We start from the raw sequence: 25,943 nt of genomic DNA on the forward strand, positions 1-25,943 counted from the left end.
ATGACTCCGAGGCTGGTGGTACTGATGGCCTTCTATATGAAGCTGGGCAAGCATGCCAGATGGCATATGCAACCTTTGTTGTGGGCACAACACCAGGAGGATCCTTCCGATCTGGTCCATATTTCAGAGGGGACGGTAAAAGATCTGCAGTGGTGGCTGCAGGACAGAGATTGGGGCTAGTGGCAGACCCCTCTCCTTACCACACCCAGAGCTCAGTGCAGTGACTGATGCATTGCTTCTGAGTTGGAGGGGCCATCTAGAAGAGGTGGAGATCAGTAACATCCAGCCTTCCTCAGAGGCCAGGCTTCATATCAACTTTCTGGAGCTGAGAGCCATCCGCTTGGCGTTGAAAGCCTTCCTGCCATTCATCAAAGTGAAGCTGGTGCAGGTACTCTCAGGTTGCACCATCTCCATGTGGTCATGTAACAAGCGAGGTGGAGTGGGTTTGTGGACCCTATGCCAGGAGGCATTGCGCATCTCCGTGTGGCGAGGATGCCAGAGCGGACGATTTAAGCCGTAGAGGCCTTGCGAATCAGGAATGCCAGTTGCATCCAGAGGTGGCGCACGGTCTTTTCTGCGAATTGGGAGAACCCAGGCTCGGTCTCTTCATGACTGCTGGGAACGAGCTATGGTGGCAGGGACTTCTTGGCTAGTCCATTTTCCAGAGATTGGCATAAATGTGAGAAGTGTGATGGAAAAAAATAAGTTATTCCTGAGTGTGTGTGTGTGTCCAGCTGGGCCTCTCACCCATTTGTCTTAGGAGTGCTACTCTGAGCTGAGACACTGCAAGGATCACGTAGAAACCAAACTAGAAACTGAAGAGGATGTGAATTAATGAACCAATAAAAAAAAGGTTAAGTCACTAGGCCAAGGTACCGAATAGGCAGCATAGTTTCTAAATTATTCAGGCAATGTGACTGTAATGGATGTGCCAATGTGGGAGAACCCCTTTAAGATTTAGAATCGTACATTAGAATATTCCTGCTGACGGGTACGTTTAAGGTAAAATAGTCACCCAAACTAAATTGTACATGGGGTTAGCAAGTTTAAGGGTTTAGTGGAATTCCCCTACCGAGATACATTAAAAAGTAGAACAAAGGGAGAGAAAGGCCATAGTGAAAGGGCACCCCAAGATGGAATCCTTGTCAGTCAGGGTGCTTCTACATGAGGTGCAGGTGTTGTTTTTTTTTTTCCTTTTTTATTTTTTTTTACTGTTTACGGGATCACATGGTGAGCATATAGGTGATGAATAAGTGACCATTCTATAGCAGTACATATACAGAGCTATTAAGTGGTATGGTGATATTATATGTTCAGTGCAGTGTTATCTGCAGTATTTCCCAGGAAAGTATAAATATGGGTCCTAGTTATATATTATTGCGCCACTGTCATTGGGGCATATCCATGTATGTGTTTTATGTTAAAGTGGTGGAATGTAAAAGTTCCTAACCATAGTAATGGAACATTTCTGATCAATTAAAGACACGTGGGTAAGCATTATCCACTACTTTCTCTGTTTTATTTGCTCAGCAGCCCAAACATAACGCTGTAACACAGTGAGTAGGACTCCCATGAGTACTTGAAACAACCAACAATTCACCACCAATCCTGGGCTCCCTTAGTATATATAAAAAGTCTCCAAGGAAAAGCATGTCCTCTTTCTTTATGCTCCTTTGTCCAGCTTCTAATTTTCCATATTGTCCATTAACAGTCCTGCTGTTAATCTGTTCCAAAGATAAAATATACTTGAGAAAGCAGCCTTTCTACCTTTATCAAGAAATTCAAACTCAAACCGACTCGCCAGTACCTGCATTAATTGAAATTAATAAGCTGACATATACTTCTACTCAGTGTAGTCTGGCGTACGCGTTTTCCGTGGGTGGGACTCTTCCCTGAAGTGCCTGGTGGGATAATCCTCACCTATGTGTCCTTAATAGAATTAAAACCTTCCTTCATGATATCTAGCAAACTTGTACGTCTGGATCGCAGGCTCAGATTCTGCTCAAATACACTTTTTAGGTCGAGGACCGTCCGGTCTGCCGAAGGCAGAACCGGAAGTCGGAGATTTAATGTTTCTGAGAGTGGCTCCTTAGCCCGCCTCTCTTTTTGCCTCTCCTCCATTGGCTGGCTTCCTAAACGGAGGCCAGCCATTGGAGGAGAGATCCGTCACTCCAAATAGGCTCCGTCTTTTTCAGATTCGGGGGCGTGTTCCTTGCTGTTCTTTCCACTTTTTAGCCACGCCCCCGAATCTGAAACCGCTGCTGCGTTTCTCCGAGGCATTTCTGCTTCGCCTCGGAGAAAGGCGGCGGTGTTCATGGCGTCCTCTCCCCCTGCTCTTGGCTCCCGTGTTGGCTGCTGCTCTGGTCTCGTCCCTCCTGACCGAGCCGCATAGGATCCTAAGGTAGAGGTAAATTCCCAAGCAGGGACGCACAGACATCCTCAAAAACAGCTCCTCCGACGGTGTGGAGGAATAAAGGTTGGGAAACGCTGAAAAATGAATAGAAGGCGCCAAACTCTAGTTTACAAATAGATAGGAGAAATCCGGACTCGTTTGAAATTAGTTTTCCTACACTTCGTCCACGAAATAGTGTGGACGGGGTCAGTTTTCGGGTAGGGGCTCTGAGGGCCAGACTGGGGAACGAACAGCAGCACCGACAAACAAAAGCAGGCACACTCCCTTCGCCTACTCGGGCAGTCGCTATCCACCTCTAACGCGTTTTCGCCGCTCTTTTCTCCCTCTCTGAACGCGTTATTTCCATCCTCTCTTGAAGCCTTCTAGTCAGTATCTGCTTCAGTTTATGTTTGGGGGCTGGATAAACAGAGGTCACAGGAGCGGCCCTGGGCTTTTACAACCGGCCCCGGCACACTGGGGAAATGCCCGGTAGAATAAAGGGGCCAGCCTTCCCCCAAAATATCGAATCTTATTTTTTACCATTTTTGAATGCACTTTCGCACATTGGTTCTGTTTCACTCTTTGCTCGATTTGTGTCGGAGGACTCACCTGCAGTTCTTTCACAGGCAACTCAGAGCAGTACATCCGGTCCAGATTTTTTGTTGGCTTGGCATTCTGGGGCGCGCAGTCCTATCGTCTAATCTGGACCTCAAGTCCCAGAATGCAAAGCACCATTAACAAGATGAGCTACTTAAGCCTGGACTCGGCAAACGACTTCGGTCTAATACAGTGTTTCCCAAACTGGGGTCCGAGGACCCCCAGGGGTCCGTGGCACATTCCCAGGGGGTCCTCAGCCAGCAATTTTAAAAGCACTGCAAAGTTCTTTGTGAAATTAGCAGTTTTCGAGCAACTATAAAAGTGTCAAAAAAATGCGAGTGATTAATGTACCTGCTGGAGAGAGATGAGAGTTTTGTCCAGTGGCAGCTTTGACTTATCTAATGTGACACAGAGAGTTAATATGCCTACTGCAAAGAACGTGTACAATGCATTTTAAAAAACAGTATTTTTCATGTGCATAGGTCAATGGGTTACTGATTTTGTCACAGGGATTCTTTCGTCACTGCAATTCATAAGGGAAAATCATAATCTAGCAGTGTCCTATAAACGGTCATCAAAGAGCTGCTTGCAAACTGCATGGTAAAAGTTAGCAACATATGTTTATTCCCAGTCTATCATTATCCTGATGCTGCTATGTTCCCACTTCCTGCACATGAACAATTTTGTAATGCTGTTTTGTCACTTCTATGTGTGCTGCCTAATGCAGCACACATGGAAGTTACAAAACGTCATTTTTATTAAAGATTGTTTGTGCAGGAAGGGTCACCTTTCTGAACATAAACAATCAAAGGTGTTTTGCTTTTTCCATTGGAAAAAGCAAAAACGAGGAGAAATAAGGCATTTCTCCTCATTTAGCAAAGTTAAGACCAGGTTTTTCATGGTCTTAATTTGGGTGCTGTCTCCTATTTAAGCTGACCTTGTAAATAGAGGGCAGCGTCAAAATCAATGGGTGTTGGAGTGAAACGCCCACTGTAACTTCCATTGCCCACCTTTTTCACGCTAAGCATTGCGCGATAGGTGGCCTTATTTACAAGGCAGCGTTAAGCCACAATAAGTGGTTTAACGCTGCCTTGTAAATAAGGCGAAGCCCCTGTTGCCACAGGAACATCGCTAAAAGTGACGTTCCCATGGCAATAGGGACTTGTAAATATGCCCCTGAAATCCTTAGTAATTCGAGTATTTGTTTTGTGTGCACACGTGTTTTTATTTTTTTTGAATTACTGTTTTAATGTTTGAAATTTAAATCCTACAAATTGCTTGGGGGTCCCTGGCCTTCAGTGGTGACTCAATGGGGGTCCTCAGGAGTCAAAAGTTTGGGAACCACTGGTCTAATAAATATTTTCAGTGAAATAGGGCCCACCAATAGGCTAGCAAGGCCGTGCTACACCTCCTCTGTCAATCAGCAGCTCCAAGCCGGTTATATAGGAGGATTTGTTGCTTACCTGTATCGCCGCTTCTTCGGTTTGGGTTTTCTATTCTCGGCCCCTATAATCCGCCCTCGCCTCATTGCCCGCAGTCTCTGTCTCATCTTCAAAATTCCCGCCCTCCAACACTGTGTCTCTCCTGCGCCACTTAAAAACCTGGTGCAGGTAGGGGCCGTTTTAAAAGAGCACGTTACATCGGTTAGCTTGAGTTGTTTAGGGTCGGTCCCATAGCACCGCTCTGTAGGTTTGGCCAAAAAGAAAACTGCATTTGTTGCTGAGCCCTAACTTTGGTAGACACTGATGAACCTGTGACCTGAAATTCCCAGACGAAATTTTAGTAAATTCCTTGATCGAGGGTACTGGCATTCACAGGACTGGATTGTGCTGCAGCATTTATGCAGCTCCGTGAATCACTGAAGCGCTTGCCTACGTGAATAGCGCTCTACATTTTGTAGGGTGTGTGGTTGGACGGATTGTTCTTTTTGTTTTGATCCTATATTGCAGGTTTTTGGATGTCGTGCGTGATGACCACGAGGTTTTCCAATCTGAGATTTGGTATATAGTTGGGGTCCTGAACTTTCATGTTGAATGTATTTCTGATCGGTTCTGAGCACCACACCCCGTGCCGGCGTCCACTGTCACCCCAGTGACACGGCCGGCATGGCGACCACTGTCACCTGTTGTGACACGGCCGGCATGGTGACCACTGTCACCCACTGTGGCACGGACGGCATGACGACCCCCGTATATTTAAAAAAAAATAGTGAGAACAATAATTTCAGCTTGCATTGTAATTTACAGCTAAATCTCTTTTTCATATTTTCATCTACCAATCGTTCATGTAAGCATTTAATTGCGTAACTATTAATCACTTATTTCTCTAATACAACTACAATCGAAGATGGCCACCAAGAGAGAGAACCTGTCACTAAACTCAGCAAGGCGCTGCGTGATTGTGTCTGTATTGTTTATCAGTTCCTATTATGTCTTGACATTTGTATGACAACAATTAGGCAGCTGTGCAGCTTCTGACATTTAGCAATCTTACCTGCGGCGTACTTGCGGCTCCTTCATGTAGGACACACTGCTTAATTTGTTACGAATTTGTTACGAATGTATTGTGTTACACAGAACGACCTTAAACCAGCGAGGTTTCAAAGAAATGTGCAGAGTAGGTTTAAGAGAACAGCGTATATGCATTGACCGAAAATTAATAAGATGCAGAGTTCAGAATTAGAAGCTCACAACCTCACAACTTCACTCTCTCTCACTCACTACCTCAATCACTCTGTATGTCACTACCTCACTCTTTTTATCTCACTAACTCACTTTCACTCTCTTTCACTACCTCACTCTTTCACTACCTCACTACTTCACTACATCACTCTGTTTCTATCTTAATACCTCACAACATCCCTCACTACCTCACTCTCGTTCACTACCTCAATCTTTCTCACAACATCACTCACTGTTTCTATCTCACTACGTCAGAAAATACCACTCACTTTCACTACCTCACTCTCTACCTCACTCTCTCTCACTACCTCACTCTCTATTTCAATACGTCACTCTCTATCTCACTACCTCACTCTCTCTCTGCTAATGCAATAGGTATCACATATGCAAAAAAAAAACAATGCCAATAGAAATGACAATGCCATTTATTTAGGGATACAAAAATCATAAAAAAATAATGAGCAATACCAATAGCTCTACCTAGAATGTTGCCGAGACCATTGCATTGTAAATGCTTGTTTAATGTTTAATCTGAAGACCATATCTACATACTAAGGGGGAGGTTTAAGAGACCAAGGGCCCGATTCACAGAACTAACTAAGTGCCTTCTGTGAATACCAAAATGGTAGTAAGTTTAGGATTTTGTCTTAAGTTAGTTCTGTGAATCAGGCCCCAAATGTGCATCATTCCCCAATAGTTATACAAAGCACAAAGAGATGCACATGGTTTCTGAGACCAGTGTAGGTTATTGGTTCTCAGAAATCCTGTGATGAAGCATGCAACCTGAGGGTGGATGAGGGTCTTTGTCCTAAGCATAGTTAATTGTTGAAAGTTACCGAAACTAGTTACTCTTGGAACCAACAACCTACATTGGTGTCATGGACCTGTTTTTTAAAATCTGAAGACCAGTCAGCCTTATTCAGAATGTCTTCCAAGCGGCTCCCAAAAGTAAATGAGCGATACCCATAATGTGAAATATCAATACCTGCTTCACTCATTATCCAATTGACCATTCTTGCGATTTTAGGAGGTGAAATAGATTTGTATGGTTTCTTAAAAGAAATCAACAGTTTATTTGCACCTACTGGCCTCGCTTCTTCAGTGATGTTTTTAGAGACCTTAATGCACTGTACCACGCACAATTTCAGACTATCCAAAAATGCTGGTTACCGAACCAATATCTATTTGGTTCGAGATACCGTAAAAATAAACAAAATTCTAGAAGATGATATATTCAGTGCCCTGACATCTGGCATGAGATGACATAGTAACATGAGCAACTTAACTGAAATTTGTCTTCTGGACAAAAATCTCATTATCCTGCTAAGACTCCAGAAACCTCAGAAGCACATTCGCATCCCACAACGTATTGCATCAGGCCTCCGGTGTGTCAGCTAGTCATACACCCCTTGGCAGTCTACAGACCATTGGATGATGTTCCACAGGTATCCCATGAATAGGTACATGTCCTGCAATGATTGCTGACCTGCAAAGCATTAATTGTGCGATAGGCCGAGTCTGACAGAAAATGCACAAAATGTACTGCATTTGCTCCCATGGGAACCATACTCCGTTCCACACACCAACGTGACCATCTCCGCTATGCGTAGGTCTATCGTTAACAGTAGTGTTCGTCCATGCTTTCCTTATGAAGCTAGTAGATTGCTCTGAAAGGTCTGGGTTATACCAGCGTCTCCAGTAATCCTTCAGGCAGTTGGTTGGAATGTTCCTTTCAGTACTAACTAGTGAAATTTGCCTTTAACAGCGCCTTCAGAATGTCCGAAAAGGCGGAACAAGGATTGGAGAATCCAAAATAAGTTACAAAGCAACTGGAAAAAGGAAGTGGAAACACACTTGCGACCTCCATAAAAGGGTCACCAGCATCAGTTTTTTTTAACTTGTGCTGTAATGTCTGGTTATCATTGCAAAAGCTGGGAACATATAATTTAGACCCAAGCTCCAGTCCTGGAAGAATGCATTTGTTGCCTCTACCAGATGATTTGGTCTCCAGCTGTAGAATCTCCGAAGTTGATGGTCTGGCCGGAAGTCAAATAGTCCTACCTGGCCAAAAACCTTCTAGATCCTTCTGAGGTTTTGATTTTGTTCCCCTCCAATCCATTTTATATACTAGATGGTCGACTCGTTGTCCATCTTCAGTAGGATGGAACAAGAAACCTTTTCCATTGTCATGCACTTCGACACAGATGACCCCGCGAGCACTTCCAGGCAGTTTGTGAAATCTTTTTTTCTCTTCTGAGCATGATCCTCCCGTGAAGCTGTCCTCTCATCACTCTACCCAGTCTGAGTGACTTGCATTCAACTCTATAACCATATCTGTTACAAAGCTGAAGATGGCTTTCCCATTCCAGGTCTTCAGATGATCCAACCACCGTTGGATCTCTGTCCCGGCTTCCCCCGTCTAGGGATTCTCTGATGCATATGTTAGTTCTTTACGCATATGTGAAGCCTTCTATCTCTGCAGCGCCCTGTAATGCAGAGGGTCCAAGAAGATTAATTGTATTGAGGATGCTAACAGCCCTTCTGGCCACGCCAACTATCTCAATGAGTCCCGCCTTTTCTCTAGAGTTCATATTAGTTCTCGTCTAATGAGAAACATCTTCCAATCTATGATAAAACCCAGAAAATTCTTTTGGGATGGTGTCAGTTCCGACTTCAATGTATTGATGACAAAGCTGGTATCCTGCAACAACCCTTTCGCCATGTCATGTTCATTGCCTAGACGTATTGGGTCTTGCTTCACAAGCAGGACATTGTTGAGGTAGACAGTAATCCTGCTACCTCTTAGCATCCCCACAACGGTCTCAAAACCTTTGTGAAACAAGACGGTGCAAAAGAGACTGAAAGGTAAGACCTCAAACTTGTACACCTGATGCTTCCACAAGAATTGGACAAACATTTGAGGTACGAAAATGGAGATCACAAGATATAAGTCTTTCAGGTCCAGTTTGACCATCCAGTTGAAAGCAGAACTTTGAGAAGATGAATTTTGAAATGCCAGTAAACCAACCACTGACTTAAATCCCTCAAATTGATTGCTGGTCAGTGGCCTTGATTCTTCTTTGCCACCCAAAAAAATGTTGCAGAAGATAATCCTCAGGAGGAAACATATCAAAACTATTACATTCTTGTGGAACGACTGCCCGTTCTGGTCTAGGAGGATGGCTTCTCCTTTGAAAAGGTAAGGGTAACAGGTTTCCACCTAGGCATACTGAACCATTCTATTCTGAAGCGTGATACCGTCTGGAGGACCCATACATCCTGAGTAATCTCCTTCCATTTGTGTACGATAAGGTGTAATCTTTCCTACCTTTGTTTCGGGTGGGGGGAGAGGTCTTCCTTACGGATTTAAACCCCGCGCGCATTAGCACCCACTCGGAATGTTCCTCGACTTCTGCTCATGCCTCTGGTCGGGAAAACCCCCCAAACTTCTTTTGGTCCTACCAATGGAAGGACCTTCTGGTGTGCAATCTCTGGGAGGTTGGAGTGCTCATACAGGTGGAGAGCCTCCTTCCTCTACTCGCCCTCCTAAAACTTTTTGGCCGAAGACTCATTACATGGACTGTAGTGCCTTGTCCAAAAATGAAAATGTGTAGCGAACCTGCCAAGTCCTTAATGAAGTGGTCCTTGAAGAGACTTCCTTTGGCCAGAGGCCCTGCTTCTGCAGTGACCATTTTAGGAGGGAACGCTGCCTCACCAAGGTCAGAGCACAGTTTGCGTTTCAGAGGAAACCTAACACCCTTTGGGCCCAGCCGAACTGAGTATCTGGTGATATTATGTTGGCAGTTTTCCCAGTCTTCTCTGTCATATCAGAAATTTTCATCAGTGGCCCCACAATAGCCAGCAACGGTTGAGCCTTTTTTTTATGGTCTTTCACTAATTTAGTCATACGTTTCACCGTCTTCCCATCGATTTCTGTGACTAGCACCACTTTTTTTCCCCTCCAAAAATGATGTTGCACATTTGGCTTTAAGGCATCCCCTACCCTCTTTGTCCAGGGGTATTTGATTCTTCTGCTCACTTAAGCAACCTTGGCCTCCGGTGTTCATTTTGAGTACCGCGGGTGATAGTTATTGGCTAGATCTAGCACATTGATGGGATCCTTAACTCCCTTGACCTCTTCTACAGGGTTGGTATCCATCCTGGGACGCTTGGAGCTACCTCTGGTCGCCATAGTCGTCTGGGACCCTGTTTGTCATCTTCTCGCACATCTGAATATTCAGTTATCGAGGTACTCTGGTTAAGGCTCAAGGGGGTAATTCTATGGTGTTTTACATCCAGCTAATTTTCTATGGAGCTGGTGTGTCTTATAAGGACAAGCCTGTTTAAGGCAGTGGTTCTTAACCTCTGGTCCGGGGACCCCTGTGGGTCCTCGAAGCCTACTCAAGGGGGGGGGACCGCTACTGCTCAGGAAATTAAATTATTATTAGCAGATTAATGAAGCATATATAAAGAAGCAACATTTAAAATGTAACTTTTTAAAACATTCTGTAAAGGTGAAGGAAATAGAAATTGGAGGCTGATATCTAAGTTTGTAAGCTCCAATTGATTAATGTTAGCAGAGCAAGTGCATCAAACAGAATATAGTATGGATGATGAGTGGCATCAATTGAATTTAGAAATGGTCCATCCTTCCCGCTAAAATTGAAGCCTATTTTTTTTTTCTTTTTTTTTTTTATGTATTTGCTTGTGAACTAAATTAAAATATTTAATCATTTGTTTATGTATTTGTTTGAATGCTTGTTTCTGTATTTTTAGGTATGGTTTAATTTCAAATCAGCAAATGCTTAAGCTGGTGTTCCTGCCTTCTAATAACGACTCACTGGGGGTTCCAGATTCCAGTAATGATTTAGTGGGGGTCCCGGGATCCAGTAATGATTTAGTGGGGTGCCACAGAAGAAAAAAGGATATGAACCACTGGTCTAAGGTATTCAAAGGCAGCAGGTGAAAGAGAAAAGTCTTAGCTTTTGGCTTCCGCCTTTCCTTTATTCCTTGGAACAATCGAAGGGTCTAACCATCGATGGGTCAAATGGCCAAAAGGCCCTGGATCATCCCCCTACTGTGGATTTCATGCAACAGCTAGTCGCAAGTAGTTGGACTTTCTCCTTTAGGCAAAAGGCTGCTGAACATGCCTTCTGCAGGGATGAGTCAATAGCACCCGCAAACACCTCATCAATGGAGAGAAAGAGTTACTCATCTGCCTCTTGTCTTGAGTCCCATCTATAGGCACCGTCCATATTGTTCTGGTGTAACGACCATTTATACTGGCTTATGAGGCTGTCTTATAATTCTCTTTACCGAGCAATACACACTAAATCTGAGTTAATGGCTTTACACGTTCTCCTGTTGAACATGGAGGGCCTAAACAGTTTTACCCCACCAAAAGTAACCTTGTCCGTACCAATTGCACTGATTATCTACCCATAGTCCAGCAATCTTCTCTGAGTCGCTCTGGAACTCTCAAGCTAGATATTGCCTTGTCCCTACTTTGTTGTGTACGGTGTCACAGTGGGCATATAATAATCCTCATGCAAGGTATAAACGTTGGCTCTTCACCCCCATCATCTCGCTTTGGAAGTAGAGGCTTATAAGATAAGAGGAGAAAAGCAGCGTGTTCTGTGTACAAGTCACCTAGCAAGTCAGACACTCTATTGCTGCCTGTCAGGGCGGTCCCCGTTGCTTCACTTGTCCACAGAGCATCCATTCATTTCACTGATAACTCTGAGATCAGCTAAGCGGCCCACAGAACATTGCTAGCACTGCTATCACATGAGTACCATGCTTGTTTTTAGCTACAAAAGACTGCATATGTAATCCCTACTATCCATGCTAATAGCCACTTACTAAGATATTGCGCATACTACTGCAACATGGCACAAATAAAACCGTAACCAAGGAAAAGCTCTTATCTGGCTGCTGTGCAGGAAAGAAAGAGGACGTGCTTTTTAGATCTGAAAGAGACAGTTAGTTATGGATTCCTCACCTAAGAATTACACCCAGGTGTCAGACTGGCTCCGGGGAATTTTTCTTCAGCAGTACCCCTGCGCATCAGTAGGTGAAGTCGGTCGACTCTGCATTCGTCGTTGGTGTCGTGGTATCTACTTAGACAACGCCCCTGTGTGCTGGCGTCTGTTCTTTCTTTTTCCGCGCCAGCCAGCGCAGATCTGGAGAGAGCAGTACCTTGAGTCACTTTTTGACTCGATTTTTGCGACTTTTTGTTGACGTCTTTTGAGTCGTTACAACACCTTGTGCACAGGGATGTCATCTCGGCCTTGTGGCTCCTTCCGCAAGCTGATTTCGGTGACGGAACGCCATCTTGTGTGCCCCTGCAGCGCAACCACAACCCGAAGTCGTCCTCCGACTGCCAGGCCATGGCCCGAAGTCTTTGCGGGAGCGGTCCCAAAAGCTTCTGGAGGCCCGGCAGTCAGCTTTGCGTCTCCCGAGGTCCCGGTGGAGAGGGAGGTCGGGGGACCGGGTGTTGAGCCATCACCACCATCCCTCGTCTTCGTTTTCGGGTAAGTCGAAGCACAAAAAGAAGACGAAAAAGCATTGTCGCTCTTCGCGTTCTCCCCTCGCCGACGCAACGCGGGATGTGGTTGGTAGACGGCCGGCTCAACCTGCTGAGCCTGTTGTGTCGACTCAGCGCCTCCCTCCCTTTCCGGGAGCCGGAGTGACACCTGCCCAAATTTGTTGTTTTTATGAAGACATCCATTCTATTTTTGGGCAGCCCGACTCCGCCGGCGTGCTTTCGGGCCCTGCAGACTCGGCTGGGGGCTCTAGGCCTTCGCTGCCAGCGGCTTCAACTTAGGCGCCGCAGGTCCCCAGGGATCCAGGCCTGGCGCCTGTCGACCTCGTGACCCCTCCGGCGCCAAATCCATTGGCAACACCTCTGCCCCCTCCGCGGGTTGTCCCCCCAGTGGGCCCCGGCCTCCCCCTCAATGTGAACATGAAGCCTGACTGACGTCGCTCGACATCAGGACGGGTGCTGACCGGTGCTTTTGTACCCTTGTTCTCCCCTGGTGTTCCCAATCGCCCTGAGTGGCTACCAGAGGAGGGTGAGGAGGACTGGGAGGGGTCTGTGGCTCCTCTGGCAGACCAGTTGGAAGAACCGGACTGCAGAGAGGAGTTGGGTGAGGCCAGTGGTCTTGACACTTCTCCAGAACTTGGCATGCTTTCTTCCCCTACCATGGCTACGGATGAGGGTGCACATACGTAGTGGTGTTGCGGAGGTCGGCTGAGGCCTTAAACCTCTAGCTTCCTACGGTGGCGGTTAGGACTTACCTGCTGACCGAGGGGCTTCAACTGGCAGCGGCCTCTTCGGAGCCCCTGCTACCTTTCAATGAGGCCCTTAGGTACATGTCAGGCGCTGAGCCTGGGCGCCTACCGGGAACTCGTAGGGGAAAGAACTACATTCCCCAAAAGCCCGGCTGCTGGAAGGGGAGGAGCCGCGGCCATATAATCACAGTAACGCGACCGAGCCGGTGCGCGTAATACTGTTTGTGTGTTTAGAGCCGGATGGACTATCGGCCTACGGACTACTTGCCCCGAGCCTACAGCGTCTACAGAGGTGTTTCCAGGGAGGCGATATCCGGATTCCTGTGGGCGCTGACGTAAGCGCCGCCGATTCTTGCATGGTGCCTTGCCGAGAAGTGGGGTGAACGGCGGACCATTCATTCCCTACGGGGCGCTGATGTAAGCGCTGCCGTACTATGTCCGCTTTGCTCCTTGCTTCCACGGTATTGCGGAGAATGCCTCTTTGCCGACCGGAGTAGGGGGTGCACTCCCATGGATACTGCTTCGTGAATTTCAGGTGGTGCTGACGTAAGCGCTACTTGCTTGTGCAGTGTTAACCAGGGAGAGAAGGAGAGGAGGTCTAAGAACAGAAACCCGCCTGCCAAGGGAACCTGGTCTCCAGCGCTACTCGGGTTTGGGTTGTGGTGGTGCGAAAGCAGGTCTAGTGCAGACGAGACTGCAGAACAGGTACTGTGTTACTACATTGTTTATTCAGGACTCAAGAGACTTAAGAGGAACAGTGCTTCCTGTAACTTTTGGTTTGGTTCTTCTGTCTTTCATGATTTAGGGGAGAGGAATAACTTGCATCTTGGGCCGCCTTTACTTTGCTCTTCCTGATAACTCAGAAGTGCCAGACACTTGAGAATCACTGGCCTTCTAAACTTCTGTGCGTTTCTTCTGTGACAGAAGGGAGTAGCAGGGTACATATGTATGGGTGTATGATTTATTTTGGTCTGATAGGGGAATGCAGGGAAGGTCTGATGTGTTTGTTTTATGCTTTATTGTATTACGTGCGCAGTGACACCAGTGGAGAGACGCATCTCTTGTTGACACACAAGAACCCAGTGCACGCTAAGAGAGAGCTGCAGGTAATAGGCGCGTGTAGTGAGACCATATGAGAGTAGCAGTCTTGTTCTATGTGTGGTAATCGTGTATTCTTTTGTTACAGGTATCCTCATCCCCGTTGCTCCCTCCCTAATTCCTTTCCCTCGCCTGATTGCACTATTACTCTGTGTGGGTTTAATCCAGAGTTTGGGACGTCTGGAGGTGGATCCCTTTGTGCTTTGCCCGGATCCTAAGGAGTCGCAGTGGATTGTTACAGTACATCCTTTTGGGCACTTGGTCCAAGTCCAACACAGGGGCTCCTGTGGACAGGATGAGAAGCCCACCGCCCGGCCCCGGTCGACCCCTTTTGCCTCTACCAACACCCCACCCCTGAGAGCTTGGTGGTCCAAACCTCTACTTCCAAGGGCGCATTCCCTACCGCTCTACCTGATGGGGAATCCAAGATGCTGGAAAATCTTGGGAAGAAAATGTTTTCTCCCTCCAGCTTAGGACTGCGGTCAGTGAACACCGCATGTCTCTTGGGATGTTACTCCCTCTCTGTGTGGGACATGGTCGCGCAGGTGCTGCCAGAGTCCGCGGAAGTGGCACGGGCCATGCTCTACCATGCAGTGGCCGAAGGGAGAGATGCAGCAAAGTTCCCCATACGATTTGGGCTGGACACCTCCGAATCACTAGGCAGGACGACGCAGCACTTACACGCTACGCCTGGGTGATGTCCAAACTACACTTTTGGACATGCCCTTTGATGGCTGTCGCCTGTTCGGCGACAAAGCAGACAACACATTCGAGCTCTTTAAGGACTCCAGGGCTATGGCCAGATCCTTGGGCCTCGCTTCTACCTTTCGCCCCACGCAGTCTGCTTTTCCCCCCTTTTGTGGCTACGGAAGGGGTGCCCCGCCATGTTCCACCCAGAGCCACAGGCCTGCGCAAGCTGTCCAGCCTCTGCGTGGCTGGGGACATGGGTCCCACTGTCGTGGGTTTGGGAGTCATCGGGCGGGCCAGTCCTCCAGCGCCCCCTCTGCAGCAGCCTCCAAGCCCTCCTAGTCTGACCTTTCAGGGCCACCAATCGCCAGTGGGCGGCAGGATTTGCCATTTCCTCCCCCACTGGCTCAAAGTCACATTGGACAGGTGGGTTTTGCAGATAGTCTGAAGGGGCTACTGCCCTCCATCCATGCCACCTCAATTCCATCGCATGTCGGAGGATCACCTGGCCCTTCTCCAACAGGAAGTTATGGCTCTCTTGGCCAAGGGAGCCATTGAGCGAGTTCCTGCTCCAGAAGTAGGTCTTGGTTATTATTCCCACTACTTTCTGGTGCCCAAGAAGGACAAGGACCTGTGTCCTATCTTGGATCTCTGGAACGTCAACCACTTCCTCCAGAAGGAGAAGTTCAACATTTTGACACTGTCTCAGGTCCTGTCTGCCCTCAACCCTGGAGACTGGATGGTAGTGTTGGACTTGCAGGACGCTTATTTTCATATCCCTGTCCTGCCGGCCCATCTGCGTTACCTCCGGTTCTCGGTAGTCCACAAGCACTTTCAGTTTACTGTGCTCCCCTCCGGCTTTACCAGCACCCCTCGGGTGTTCACGAAGGTGATGGCGGTGGTCGCAGCTCATCTGCGCAGGCAGATCAGGGTTTCCAGTTTCCCACCCCCCCCCCTCCCCTATCTCGACGACTGGCTGTTGAAGGCGGGCTTGCCCCAGGCTGTCGTCTCCCACCTCCAGACTACGGCCGACCTACTGCATTCGCTGGGGTTGACCATCAACGTGCCAAAGTCACATCTGATTCCTTCTCAGAACCTCCTATTCATCGGGGCGGTTCTGGACACAGTGCAGTTTTGGGCTTATCCTCACGAGCAGGAAGCCCGATATTCAGGCTATGATTCCGATTTTTCAACCTCTACCCCAAGTTTCAGTCAGAATGACCCTGAGGCTACTGGGCCTCATGGCCTACAGCATCCTGCTGGTGGACTATGCCAGGTGGCATATGTTGGCTCTGCAGTGGGACCTGAAGTACCAGTGTCTGTGGAATAATACAATCTGTATTTGTAATAATATGCACAATCGCAATAAAGAGGGTTTGGCTAATGTCCGAGGGGGGAAGAGACCACATAGACCAATGATTCAGTATTACACAGTTTATAAGTTTCAAAAAAGTAGAAAAAAGGGATATGTACACTGTTAAAGATTCATTGAAAAACATTTGTTGTTCATAGTGTCCCAAGTGAACAAAGGAACCTAAAACATAAGTGAGAGTGTAATAATTATATTCGAGGTTTTCATAATTTCATACAGGTCGACCATTATAAATTATATTCAGTGTGAACAGCAGCTATATACAATGATATGCGCTGGGTAATGGTTTGCTTCTATTGTGTGTCGACGTTTCATCCGTCGATTGTCAGCCTCCCCCTCCCTCACATTGGGTACCCGGCTGGGTCCTCATCATCTTTCCTTTCATTTCCGCATGTGGCACATCATCTTCACTATGCTGCGCAATTGAACACACGGTTGTTCCAACATCAGTCAGTCCTGAAGAGATCCTACACTGATTAGAGGGTCGAAAAGTCGTCGACACTCAATAGAAGCGAACCATTACCCAGCGCATATCATTGTATATAGCTGCTGTTCACACTGAATATAATTTATAATGGTCGACTTGTATGAAATTGTGGAAACCTTGTATATAATTATTACACTCTCACTTATGTTTTAGGTTCCTTTGTTCACTTGGGACACTATGCACAACAAATATTTTTCACAGTATAGCTCAACTACAGTTCTCAGTCATAGAGAGAGTTGTTCAACATGTAGACATGGATCACACTAGATCCTTGCTCTAAAGGGAAACATTTTGGATAAGACGTCTGGATACGCGATTTCCGAAGGGTGTGAATGATAAAATTGATTATTCATGTTTCTTATAAATGTAACATCGTTTTAAGATGTGTTATGGTACTAACACTAGGTTATGCAAACATCCGTGTATGTACTCAGATTTAATGTAACTAATAGGTTATGTGGTTAAAAAAATCTTTTTTTTTTTTTTTTTTAGCACTTTTTCTTTGTTCACCAAATAGTTTTGGTAGGTCGATCGGTTTCATTTTCAGAGTATTTTGTTCTGAAATTGTTTAGTAATTGATAGTAGTTCCACGTTGAGAAGTACCTCTAAGATGGCGGCTGTATTAGAGGTGTGGCTGTGAGTCCGTTGTTTATGTTTACGTGCGTCATCAACGTCCGGGTTTCATGGGGTTTAAACGTCGGGAGCAGTGGCAAGCAAGAATTCAGCTGGTTTAACGTTCGAGCAACAGCATTTCTTGTACATGGTGATCTTTGGTCCCTGATGAGGTGAGAGAAAGGTTTGGGCGGAATAGGTTTTTCTAAGATTTCGGAGCATGCAGAGGCGCATTTCTTACATCAGTTCGTTTGTTTACAGGATAAACTCTTTTGTTACTGCGGTGTTTCGACAGAAGGATTCGTCCCTAGAGGTACGAGGACTTTTTGCTTTCTGTTTAAATAGACCAATAGCACTTGGGGAGTATGAACTAAGGTGTTTTATGGTTTTTCATTTGTAGATTTGGTTAGCACGCAATTCAGGTTTCAGTTCTGAGTTTAACAGAGAAAGTCACGTGTTGGTGATGGGTATTTGGTATAAGCACTGGCACTTTCATTTTTTTATTTTATCTCACAAACCTTGTTGTTACGCAAAGCATTTATGATAGAAACGATTTTGCTCAAATCATGGTTACAATGTATTTCAATGTATGTACTGATGCTTCATAAATTTTCTGTTTGTTTAATTATGAACTTGATAGTTTAAAATTCTAAAATTGTTATCTATATTCATTTATAGAAAACCAAGGCCCCCGATGAAGGGCCAATTCAGGCCCAAAATGTATTGGGCAATTTGAAAAATGTTGAATGAGTTTCTGGATTCGCCACAGTACTTCAAGAAATTTATGTGTATGAAAAGCAAATGAATGATTTCATGTTATAGAATATATTTCAGTTATTGAAAAAAGGACATCTCAGTGTGATGTTTATCATGTTATTTTTTGTATAAAGTTTTGTATATATTGTTAAAAATCGAGTAATAAGAGTCTAATAAGTTTGGTGGTAACCTACCTTCGCAAAAGTGCACCGGGGTTGAACCGAAGAGGTTTAAGGTATGTTTCGTCACCGCCCCACCCATCCTTCCCGTTCTGAGAACTGACTTGTAGAGTAAGGGACTTCCCTAAGAGGGTCATAGTGTTGTGCACCAGTGGTCAGTGTCTTGCATGGCTCTGCGCTTCTGGCGTGGAATGTCGTGTAAAGAACTGACATCTGCGCGCAGGGGCGGCGTCTAAGTAGATACCGCGACGTCATTCCGGCGACCACGACGCCAACAACGAACGCGGAGTCGACCAACGCCACCTACCGACGCGCAGGGGTACTGCTGAAAAAAATTCTCCGGATCCAGTCTGACGCCTGGGAGTAGTTCTAAGGTGAGGAATCCATAACTAATCAATGTCTCTTACAGATATATTGTCACCGAAGGTAAGTAACTTGTTCGTCTCGCCTAGGTAACGCATACGCTGTCTCAAAGAGACATATAGTATCTAGATATAGGCTTCAAAAACAAAATGGTGCTGCATGCCTAAATACTTATAGCTTGTAGGTATACTTACAGCTGGTTCTCTGGTCTCATCTGTAATTCCTCTTCCAAAGTCCTCTAGGTAGTGCTGCAGCTGTGTCTGTTCCCAGTGGAAATTCCTCATTCTTAGTCTTCTACATAGTGCTGCTAGCTGCTTCTCTGGTCCGGTCTAATTGGAAATTCCTAATTCTTAGTCCTCTAGACAGTGCTGAAGCTGCTTCTCTGGTCCTGTCAGTAATTCCTCATTCTAAGTCCTCTAGACAGTGCTGCAGCTGTGTCTCTGTTCCCAGTGGTAATTCCCCATTTTTAGTCCTCTAGACAGTGCTGCAGCTGCGTCCACTACACTATAAACCAAAACACATATTGTCATTTACAACACCAATAGGTCTAACTCTAAAAAATGCAAGACCTGTTGCATTGCAAATGCTGTTCCTTGGAAGACTGTTTATATGGACTAAGGGAGCCATGGATAGGTGGAGCATTGTTTGTTTCAATGACTCATGGGAGCTGTAGCCTTGTGCTGTAGTGTTATGTCTGGGCTGATGATCAGACAAAACAGAAAAAGTAATGCATCATCTGAGCCCTCTGGTCCCTGCCTAGAATTCAAGGCGGTACTGTGCTCCAGAAAAGCTTGGTATAAATATCCATGGTAATGAAGACTGGGAAAGTTGGAAGCTTGCTGATTTTTATTTCCTCCTCTCAGATCCTGCGTGGAATTAATTGCTTATCACTGCAGACTTCTTACTGTTTGTTCCTCAGTGTTTTGCCTAATGCCTTCCAGAGCCATCAATTGCTTCCCATCTGCATGGTGGGCCGAGCCCCTCAGTTCTTTAATCTTTCAAAGCAAAACCATCTCAGTAGGTACTTCAGTTGCTCTCTGTGACATTGGGGATATCGGATCGTGGTCAAGCAGTTGCTTTGAATGCACGATCTAGCCAAGGATTTTCATAAAGCAACAAAATGAGATGGCCATACAGGGCAGCCATATGGTTGCAAAGAAAATACCGGCTAGAGCAATGTAGGTCATGGTATTGTTGACTGTGTTCTGAAGCAGAAGGCGGGTCAGACAGGGAGGAATAAAGCAGCTCTGACAGGATGCAGCCTGTCTGCATGGATGTGGGATAGAATACTACACAGCAGCATGGTAACCAACGAATATGGTGGTGTTGAATTAATGGTCTAGACCCGTAGGCTTGCCTGTGGGTCAGTGGCCTGGTACCACAGTGTTCGAACCTGCAGACCACAGATGTAGTAAAGGTGTTGTCAGAACAGGTGAGTATAGGGTAGGGTGAGCACGCACATATGTTGCCCCTGATGAGGGAAGTAGAATGCAGTGCATTGTGCTGTGACAGGAAGACAGGAGAGGATGGCTAGTGTGGCATTCATTTTGCTGCATAGGGATTTATAAAAGTGAAAAGCCAGAGTTTGCCATTCTTTGCGGCAAATAAGGAAAGGACATTGGAGCACATTTGTGCAAAAAGGTAAGTGTAGAATCTTAGGAGAAGAGGGCTACCATTTATAAAGCCCTCAATGAGGCATTCCAGTGTGCAGGAGCTTGGTACAAGTTTGTGATTGTGGCGAGTAGGTCATCTCTGAATCGGAGGAGAAGAGACTTTAAAAAGGCTTATCTGGAAGCACGATGAGCTGGGTCTTATTGGTCAGGCTGATGGTGATGCGATTTAGGATGCCCAAGAAGGGTGAGTAAATGGGGAAGTTCAGGAGGATGAGATGAATAGTCCAGCTGAGAATAGAAGAAATGTGAAGAATATTAAAAGTGCAGAAGAAAATACAAAAAGACCAGCGATGCCTTTAGTGGTTGGGCAAAGATAAAGGTGTCTCCTGTGAGACATCAATGGGCTTGAAGCATCACAGTTGGTGCAGCAAAATATCTAGTTTAAAAAATTGGAGGCCATATTGGCAGTGCTGGTTGACTTGTTGAAACTGCGAAAGGCTAGACAACATTCACTATTCAAATTAACTGGGTGTTAATAGGAGTGGAGTGACAAACCCTTTCATATATTATGGAGGACTAATTTGGGAGACCAGTGTATGGGGAAATATGATCAGAGAAGAGTTAGGACTACAAGAGTTTTGGCATCGGGGACATGATTACGGGTGGGACAGAGAAGGGACATGGGGATTCTCCAAAAGAAGGCAGAGGGAAATATGCTGGTGATGAAGAAGAACCCAACTTGATCTACAGAATCTGTCAGACATCTAGGGGTATCGCATGTTGTGTTACAAGTTATTGTCTACTGTTCTTGTAAAATCGTCAGATCTTAAATGTGTCAACAACTAAAAATGAAATGTGGGTGAAAGCTGGATACAGCCGCATTGCTCAATCACACACCACTAACCTTTTAGTACAGCTCCTTGACGGTTATTCATTAGGTTTACAGCTTGACATATCAGTTCAGCCTGATATTTGCAACCGTATAATGCTCCCCACATATCCGTTTTCCAGTAGGCCTCAGATCGGATAGCTGCTTTTCGGCGTCTCCCTTTCGGTTTGCTTGCCCGGGCCCTCTTGCTGGGGTGTTTCATACCACGAAACTTGTACAGGGTCATCCTGCGTGCAGACCTCGGCCTACCTTAACACACCGCTACGGAATGGAAGCAGCCTTCTCTAGCTTTGCATTGTGAGCTACAGAAATGCATGATTGCCGAATTTGTTAGCCTACAAAAATAAACCAATGTACCTGGGTAAATGGAAGCATAATCCTGGCCCCTTACACTTCCGTCATGCGCTCCAATTCATTCAGTGCATCATAACCATGTCAAGCTGCATCGAGGGCTGTGACACATTACAAATATCAAAAAAAATAAGCGCCGCTGTGACAGTATAGTCGATATTAAATAAGCTTTCCACCTTTAAGCCTGCCCCCTCTCATTCTATGCAGTCATTTTTACTCTAGGGGCATAGAATATGAGAGTAAGCTTTGTTACCAAGTACAATTCAGGATTTTTCAGTTGTGAGATAGCTTGGTTTTTTTTTTTTACATAACTCGTAATGCCCCACTGTTGCTTTTTTCAGTGTTGCGAATACCAGGTGTTAGAATTCCAATTTTTAATGAAATTCAATGAAAACAACTTCTTAAGGATGAAATGATAAGCTGCCAGCTGGGATTCAAACTTCTGAGCTGCAGATCACCGCGTTTTACAGCCTCAAACTTTGAACTCCCCATGTCATGTTGCTGATTGGAAGGAGGTGATGAACTCGACCTGGGAGCGGCGGAAGGGGGTGGGGGTCGAGGCAGTAGATTGGAGCGAGGCAAGTGGGAAAATCTGGACAGACTGAACTAAAAGTTTTTTTCTGTGTGGTTGTTTGAATTGCTAGGACAATGCAAGTTCTACTTTGAGAGGGTGTTCATTTTGTTGGTTACATGCTTACAATGAGGGATTTTATGAACAGATTCTTCAGAAGCACAATATATCTCTGTATCGGAAACCAGTGGGTTGGGAGGCAGCTCTGCTCCAGTAAGTGGGCAGGCTTGTTAGCGGATTGGTAGGTGTAATTGAGGAAAATAAGTTTCTTTCAGTGGGCAGCCCTGTAATAATGAAAGGGCAGGTGGGCTAGGGGACTTCTCCACCAATCTTCCACAGGGCTGTTGACTGTTACTTCCATGAGAGATGAGGACCAATGGGGTCTGTAGAGAGGAACATGGACAGCTGGCCTAATGTGGCAGTAGAAGGTCCAGAGAAGGAAGAAAGTCTGGCCTGCCTTAGATGTTGCATATTTGAAGTAGTTGGGGAGCTTATAAAGACAGTGAAGTAGTAGTTTGTCAGTTGGGGGGGATTTATGGTCATCTGTTAGGCAGCGTGATTTTGCAGGGTCCTTTGTTCCGGAGTTGCAAATGGTAAGCTTGTCTTTGGCTCATTCGCTTATCCCTCAAGGGACATCGCGAGACAGCAGGCTAATGTAGTTGGCTGTCTGCCAGCACTGAGGGAAGAGATGGGTCTTGTAGCAGCCCTCTACTGCCTTAGTCACTTGTGGTGACATGAAACAGCAGCGGTGACATGAAACAGCGGCAGCAACATTCGGAGAGGAAAACGTTTTCTAGTCCCTTTTTCCGTCACCTGTATTTGGTAGTGGTGAGTTGAGTAAAGAAATGAACCGGTTGAAAGTATGAAACTTATAGGAGCACCAATAATACCAATATGCCCATTACTTGCCTGAATAGATCTAATTGTAATTGTATCACATTGTATTGACTCATAGTTAAATACCAGTCAATTAAAATATTATGTAACATGCCCAGCTGTGAATTACTAGGCAGGTGTAATTTTCTTGTCACCAAAGAGAAAAACAAGCATACATCTGTGCTCATACATTTTGAGCATGCACATGAACCCAGGATGTTTAATTAAAATATCTGAAATAACAAACATCCACATTTAGGTAAGCCCTTCCAAGTTTACCTCCTTATCAACGACTGTTCTGTACAAGCTGTAGGCTCGAATCAGGTTGAACGCTGTGAGGATTCAGCCGCTCATTCTCTGTGGTTTATATATTGAGAAGCATTGGGCTGGTTAACAACACCGGTCATGAGCAGTATAACAAAGCAAAATAATGCTGTTATTAAACACAAATTATAATTTTGAAAGATGGAAATTTGCATAAGTTGCATACATACTAAGAATTTCTGGAAATGAAACTACATATAGTTACATAAAACGGAAACCCGTCATTTAGTCCCACATTTTTGCAGGAAATGCATCCCTGCATACATTTTGGACATTTTCGTGCAAAAGAAATAGTGCAAAAACGCAATCGTCGCAAATAGCAGCCTCTCGCCTTCTAGAAGTTTCCCCATGCGCTCACTGTACATTTTTACCAAAAATTGACCTTTTAAAAAATTTTGACCTATGGGCACACTCCTCTATTTGGTCCTGGAACACCTTGGTGAGCTACAATATCCTCATATTGTGCAGCAGGTGGGTACTTTATCCCATTTATAATTGATTTGCAATGCGCCCCCAACAGCCTGGGGCCCTGTGCCACTGCACCTGCTGCACTATTGACCGCTACGTACCAGTTCATTGCCTATGGTCCTTCCACGCTCATCAGAACTTACAATCTGCTAACATTTAACAGCCCTCTGTAAAAAAAATGTATCGATCCCAATACACGGTCTTACCATACAAACATCACAACCAGGCAATTATAGCAGACTCCATCTAAAGTTACAACCTACCACCTTCATGACGCATTGGCCACACCTCCATCACGTGCTCAGCCCAAAGATGCCGACCTTCATGTCTCTGATTGAATCTTTAAATAAAAAAAACAGAATTGCATGATCTACACAGCATGTTGACACCACTGGTTTGCAATGGCTCTTTATAAAAATGTTTTCAATTCAAATTGTCAAATTGGCTTTATACTCTTTTTAATGAGTAATAAATGAATGATTTATTTTATTAAAAAGTTCACTGTGACTTCATGTAAAAGCGAGTCTGGTAACATAGTAGTTTAACTTCTTATCTTGTCCTTTCAGATTGAAATACCTGCAGGCGTTTGGAATTGGGAAGCACCAGTTTGAACTCCATGAGTTTTGTACAGTGTTCATGTTGGATCTTGTTTGCAAATAAATTGCACAGCATTGTGTCCAAATGCTTTAACCGCAGCTCTGCTAGAGACCTATGGTCTTGTACACACTGATCAGTTGTCCTTGTAAAACTGTTGAGGATCGAACAAAGATGGAAAGTTGCAACAGAAAGAAAATGTTTTGTAGCACTGCAGCAGTTTATGGAAATAAGTTAATCTGTAACAGCATTAAAGAGTGTAACAAGCACTTGATATTTTAAGGGAATGCACTTTAAAGCCAGGCTGCATTTTCACCGATTTTCTTCTTTTTTTTTTGTGTGGTTTTTTTAAAGTTAGGATATCAGAATGTAAACATAAATATGGAATATGAGTATTTATATTCTTCTCACCCAGTTTGTGTGGTAAATGTGTTTAGAAAACAGGGAAAACTCCTGTGTTCTTCTTTTGTGCATTCGACTTATCAGGTAGCTGACAAATGACCTGTAAAGTTGGTCGTTTTGTATGCCTTTTTTTGTAACCAGCAATTCGATTGAAATTTCCCTTTGTCTTTTTAAAAGGTAAAACATTACATTCAGTTGGAAGTGTGAAATTTCGAACAAAATGCACATTCGAATGTTTTTATTTTCTCCATCTATCACGTACTTTACACTATTCGGAGTACCATGATTACATTTCTTGTTGCCTTATTGTGTTAAACCAATTAAAGCATCTGAGTAGTGGGCAAACGATTTATCCCCCAGCGTTGTATTTTATTGCATCCATATTCGAAGAATAGGAATATATTCAATTGGATAAGTATTCGCAGAGCGGCTCTGTGTGTTTTTAAGTATTCATACTTAAGAGTTCAGCTGTGCTCTTATGAATTCTGGGCCCTCTTTAGATTGCAGGCTGTCCAAAAGAATGGCAAGCACCTTTGCCTAATGCCCTCACTGCTGCCATTTCTTAAGTTCTTTTCCTCGGATTATAGGTTTTCTTTACTGTTCTTTTGATGTGTCCGATAATTGAATTCTTAAGTTTCTGCTGCCAAGATTTACTTGATAGACATAAAGCGCTGTATCTTGGATTTTTGGACCATAGTCTATGAAGATCCCAGAGGTTCTCTGGCTCGTTATTTCCTAGAAAGAAGCTGTTAGACCCAACTTGAGGGCCCTCCTGTTAACTTCTTCCTTAAAACGATCAGCTGTAACTTGGGGGTACCATTGGGTCTCGCTGTCAGCCACTTTTCCACAACAAGTAACTGCTTATGTAATGTTTCTTTGACTCCTACATCTGACACCCTTGCAACTCTAGAAACTGAGCCATGTACGAGTCCCCAACGAATGTAGCTCGGTGAACCAGTTAGGTGTAACTGCAGCTCAAGTGACGTCCCCACAGATCCATGTGTTCCACTGTGCATTTATGGACAATGAAGTAGGCAATCATAAGGCTGTTCGCTAATCCAAAAGAACAAACATAGCCAGCGGATAACCGAAAACCATTTGCTTGAGGAGTAGCTTCTAAAACTTGTTCATGAGACTCACAATGTACTTACTGATGGTCGTGAGTAGCAGTAGGAGGCTGATGCGAATTGCATTTGGCATTACTAAGTGACAACTGCCAGACCCAAGAAACCACCCCCATTTCCTGCCCCACCCAGAAATGCATTATTTCAGTACTATCCATGAGGCCGAGCTATATTGGAAGAATCTTAAGTTATCTTTTTGAGGTTTTCTTCAGAA

The 25,943-nt window shown here is 45.0% G+C and overlaps 1 protein-coding gene across 4 annotated transcripts in view; it reads left to right on the top strand.

Annotated features, from left to right (window-relative positions):
* The window catches only part of E2F6 (E2F transcription factor 6), a 228,407-nt gene extending 203,454 nt beyond the window's left edge, over window positions 1–24,953 (top strand). For all 4 annotated transcript variants that reach the window (XM_085610691.1, XM_085610690.1, XM_085610688.1 and 1 more), the window contains one exon: window positions 24,176–24,953. In XM_085610691.1, coding sequence (XP_085466817.1) covers window positions 24,176–24,180 — 5 coding nt within the window. In that variant the 3' untranslated portion in view covers window positions 24,181–24,953. The remainder of the gene's footprint in view (window positions 1–24,175) is intronic.
* The last annotated feature ends 990 nt before the right edge of the window (window positions 24,954–25,943 follow it).

The sequence above is a fragment of the Triturus cristatus genome, chromosome 6 (genome assembly GCF_964204655.1).
Source record: "Triturus cristatus chromosome 6, aTriCri1.1, whole genome shotgun sequence".
NCBI lineage: Eukaryota > Metazoa > Chordata > Amphibia > Caudata > Salamandridae > Triturus > Triturus cristatus.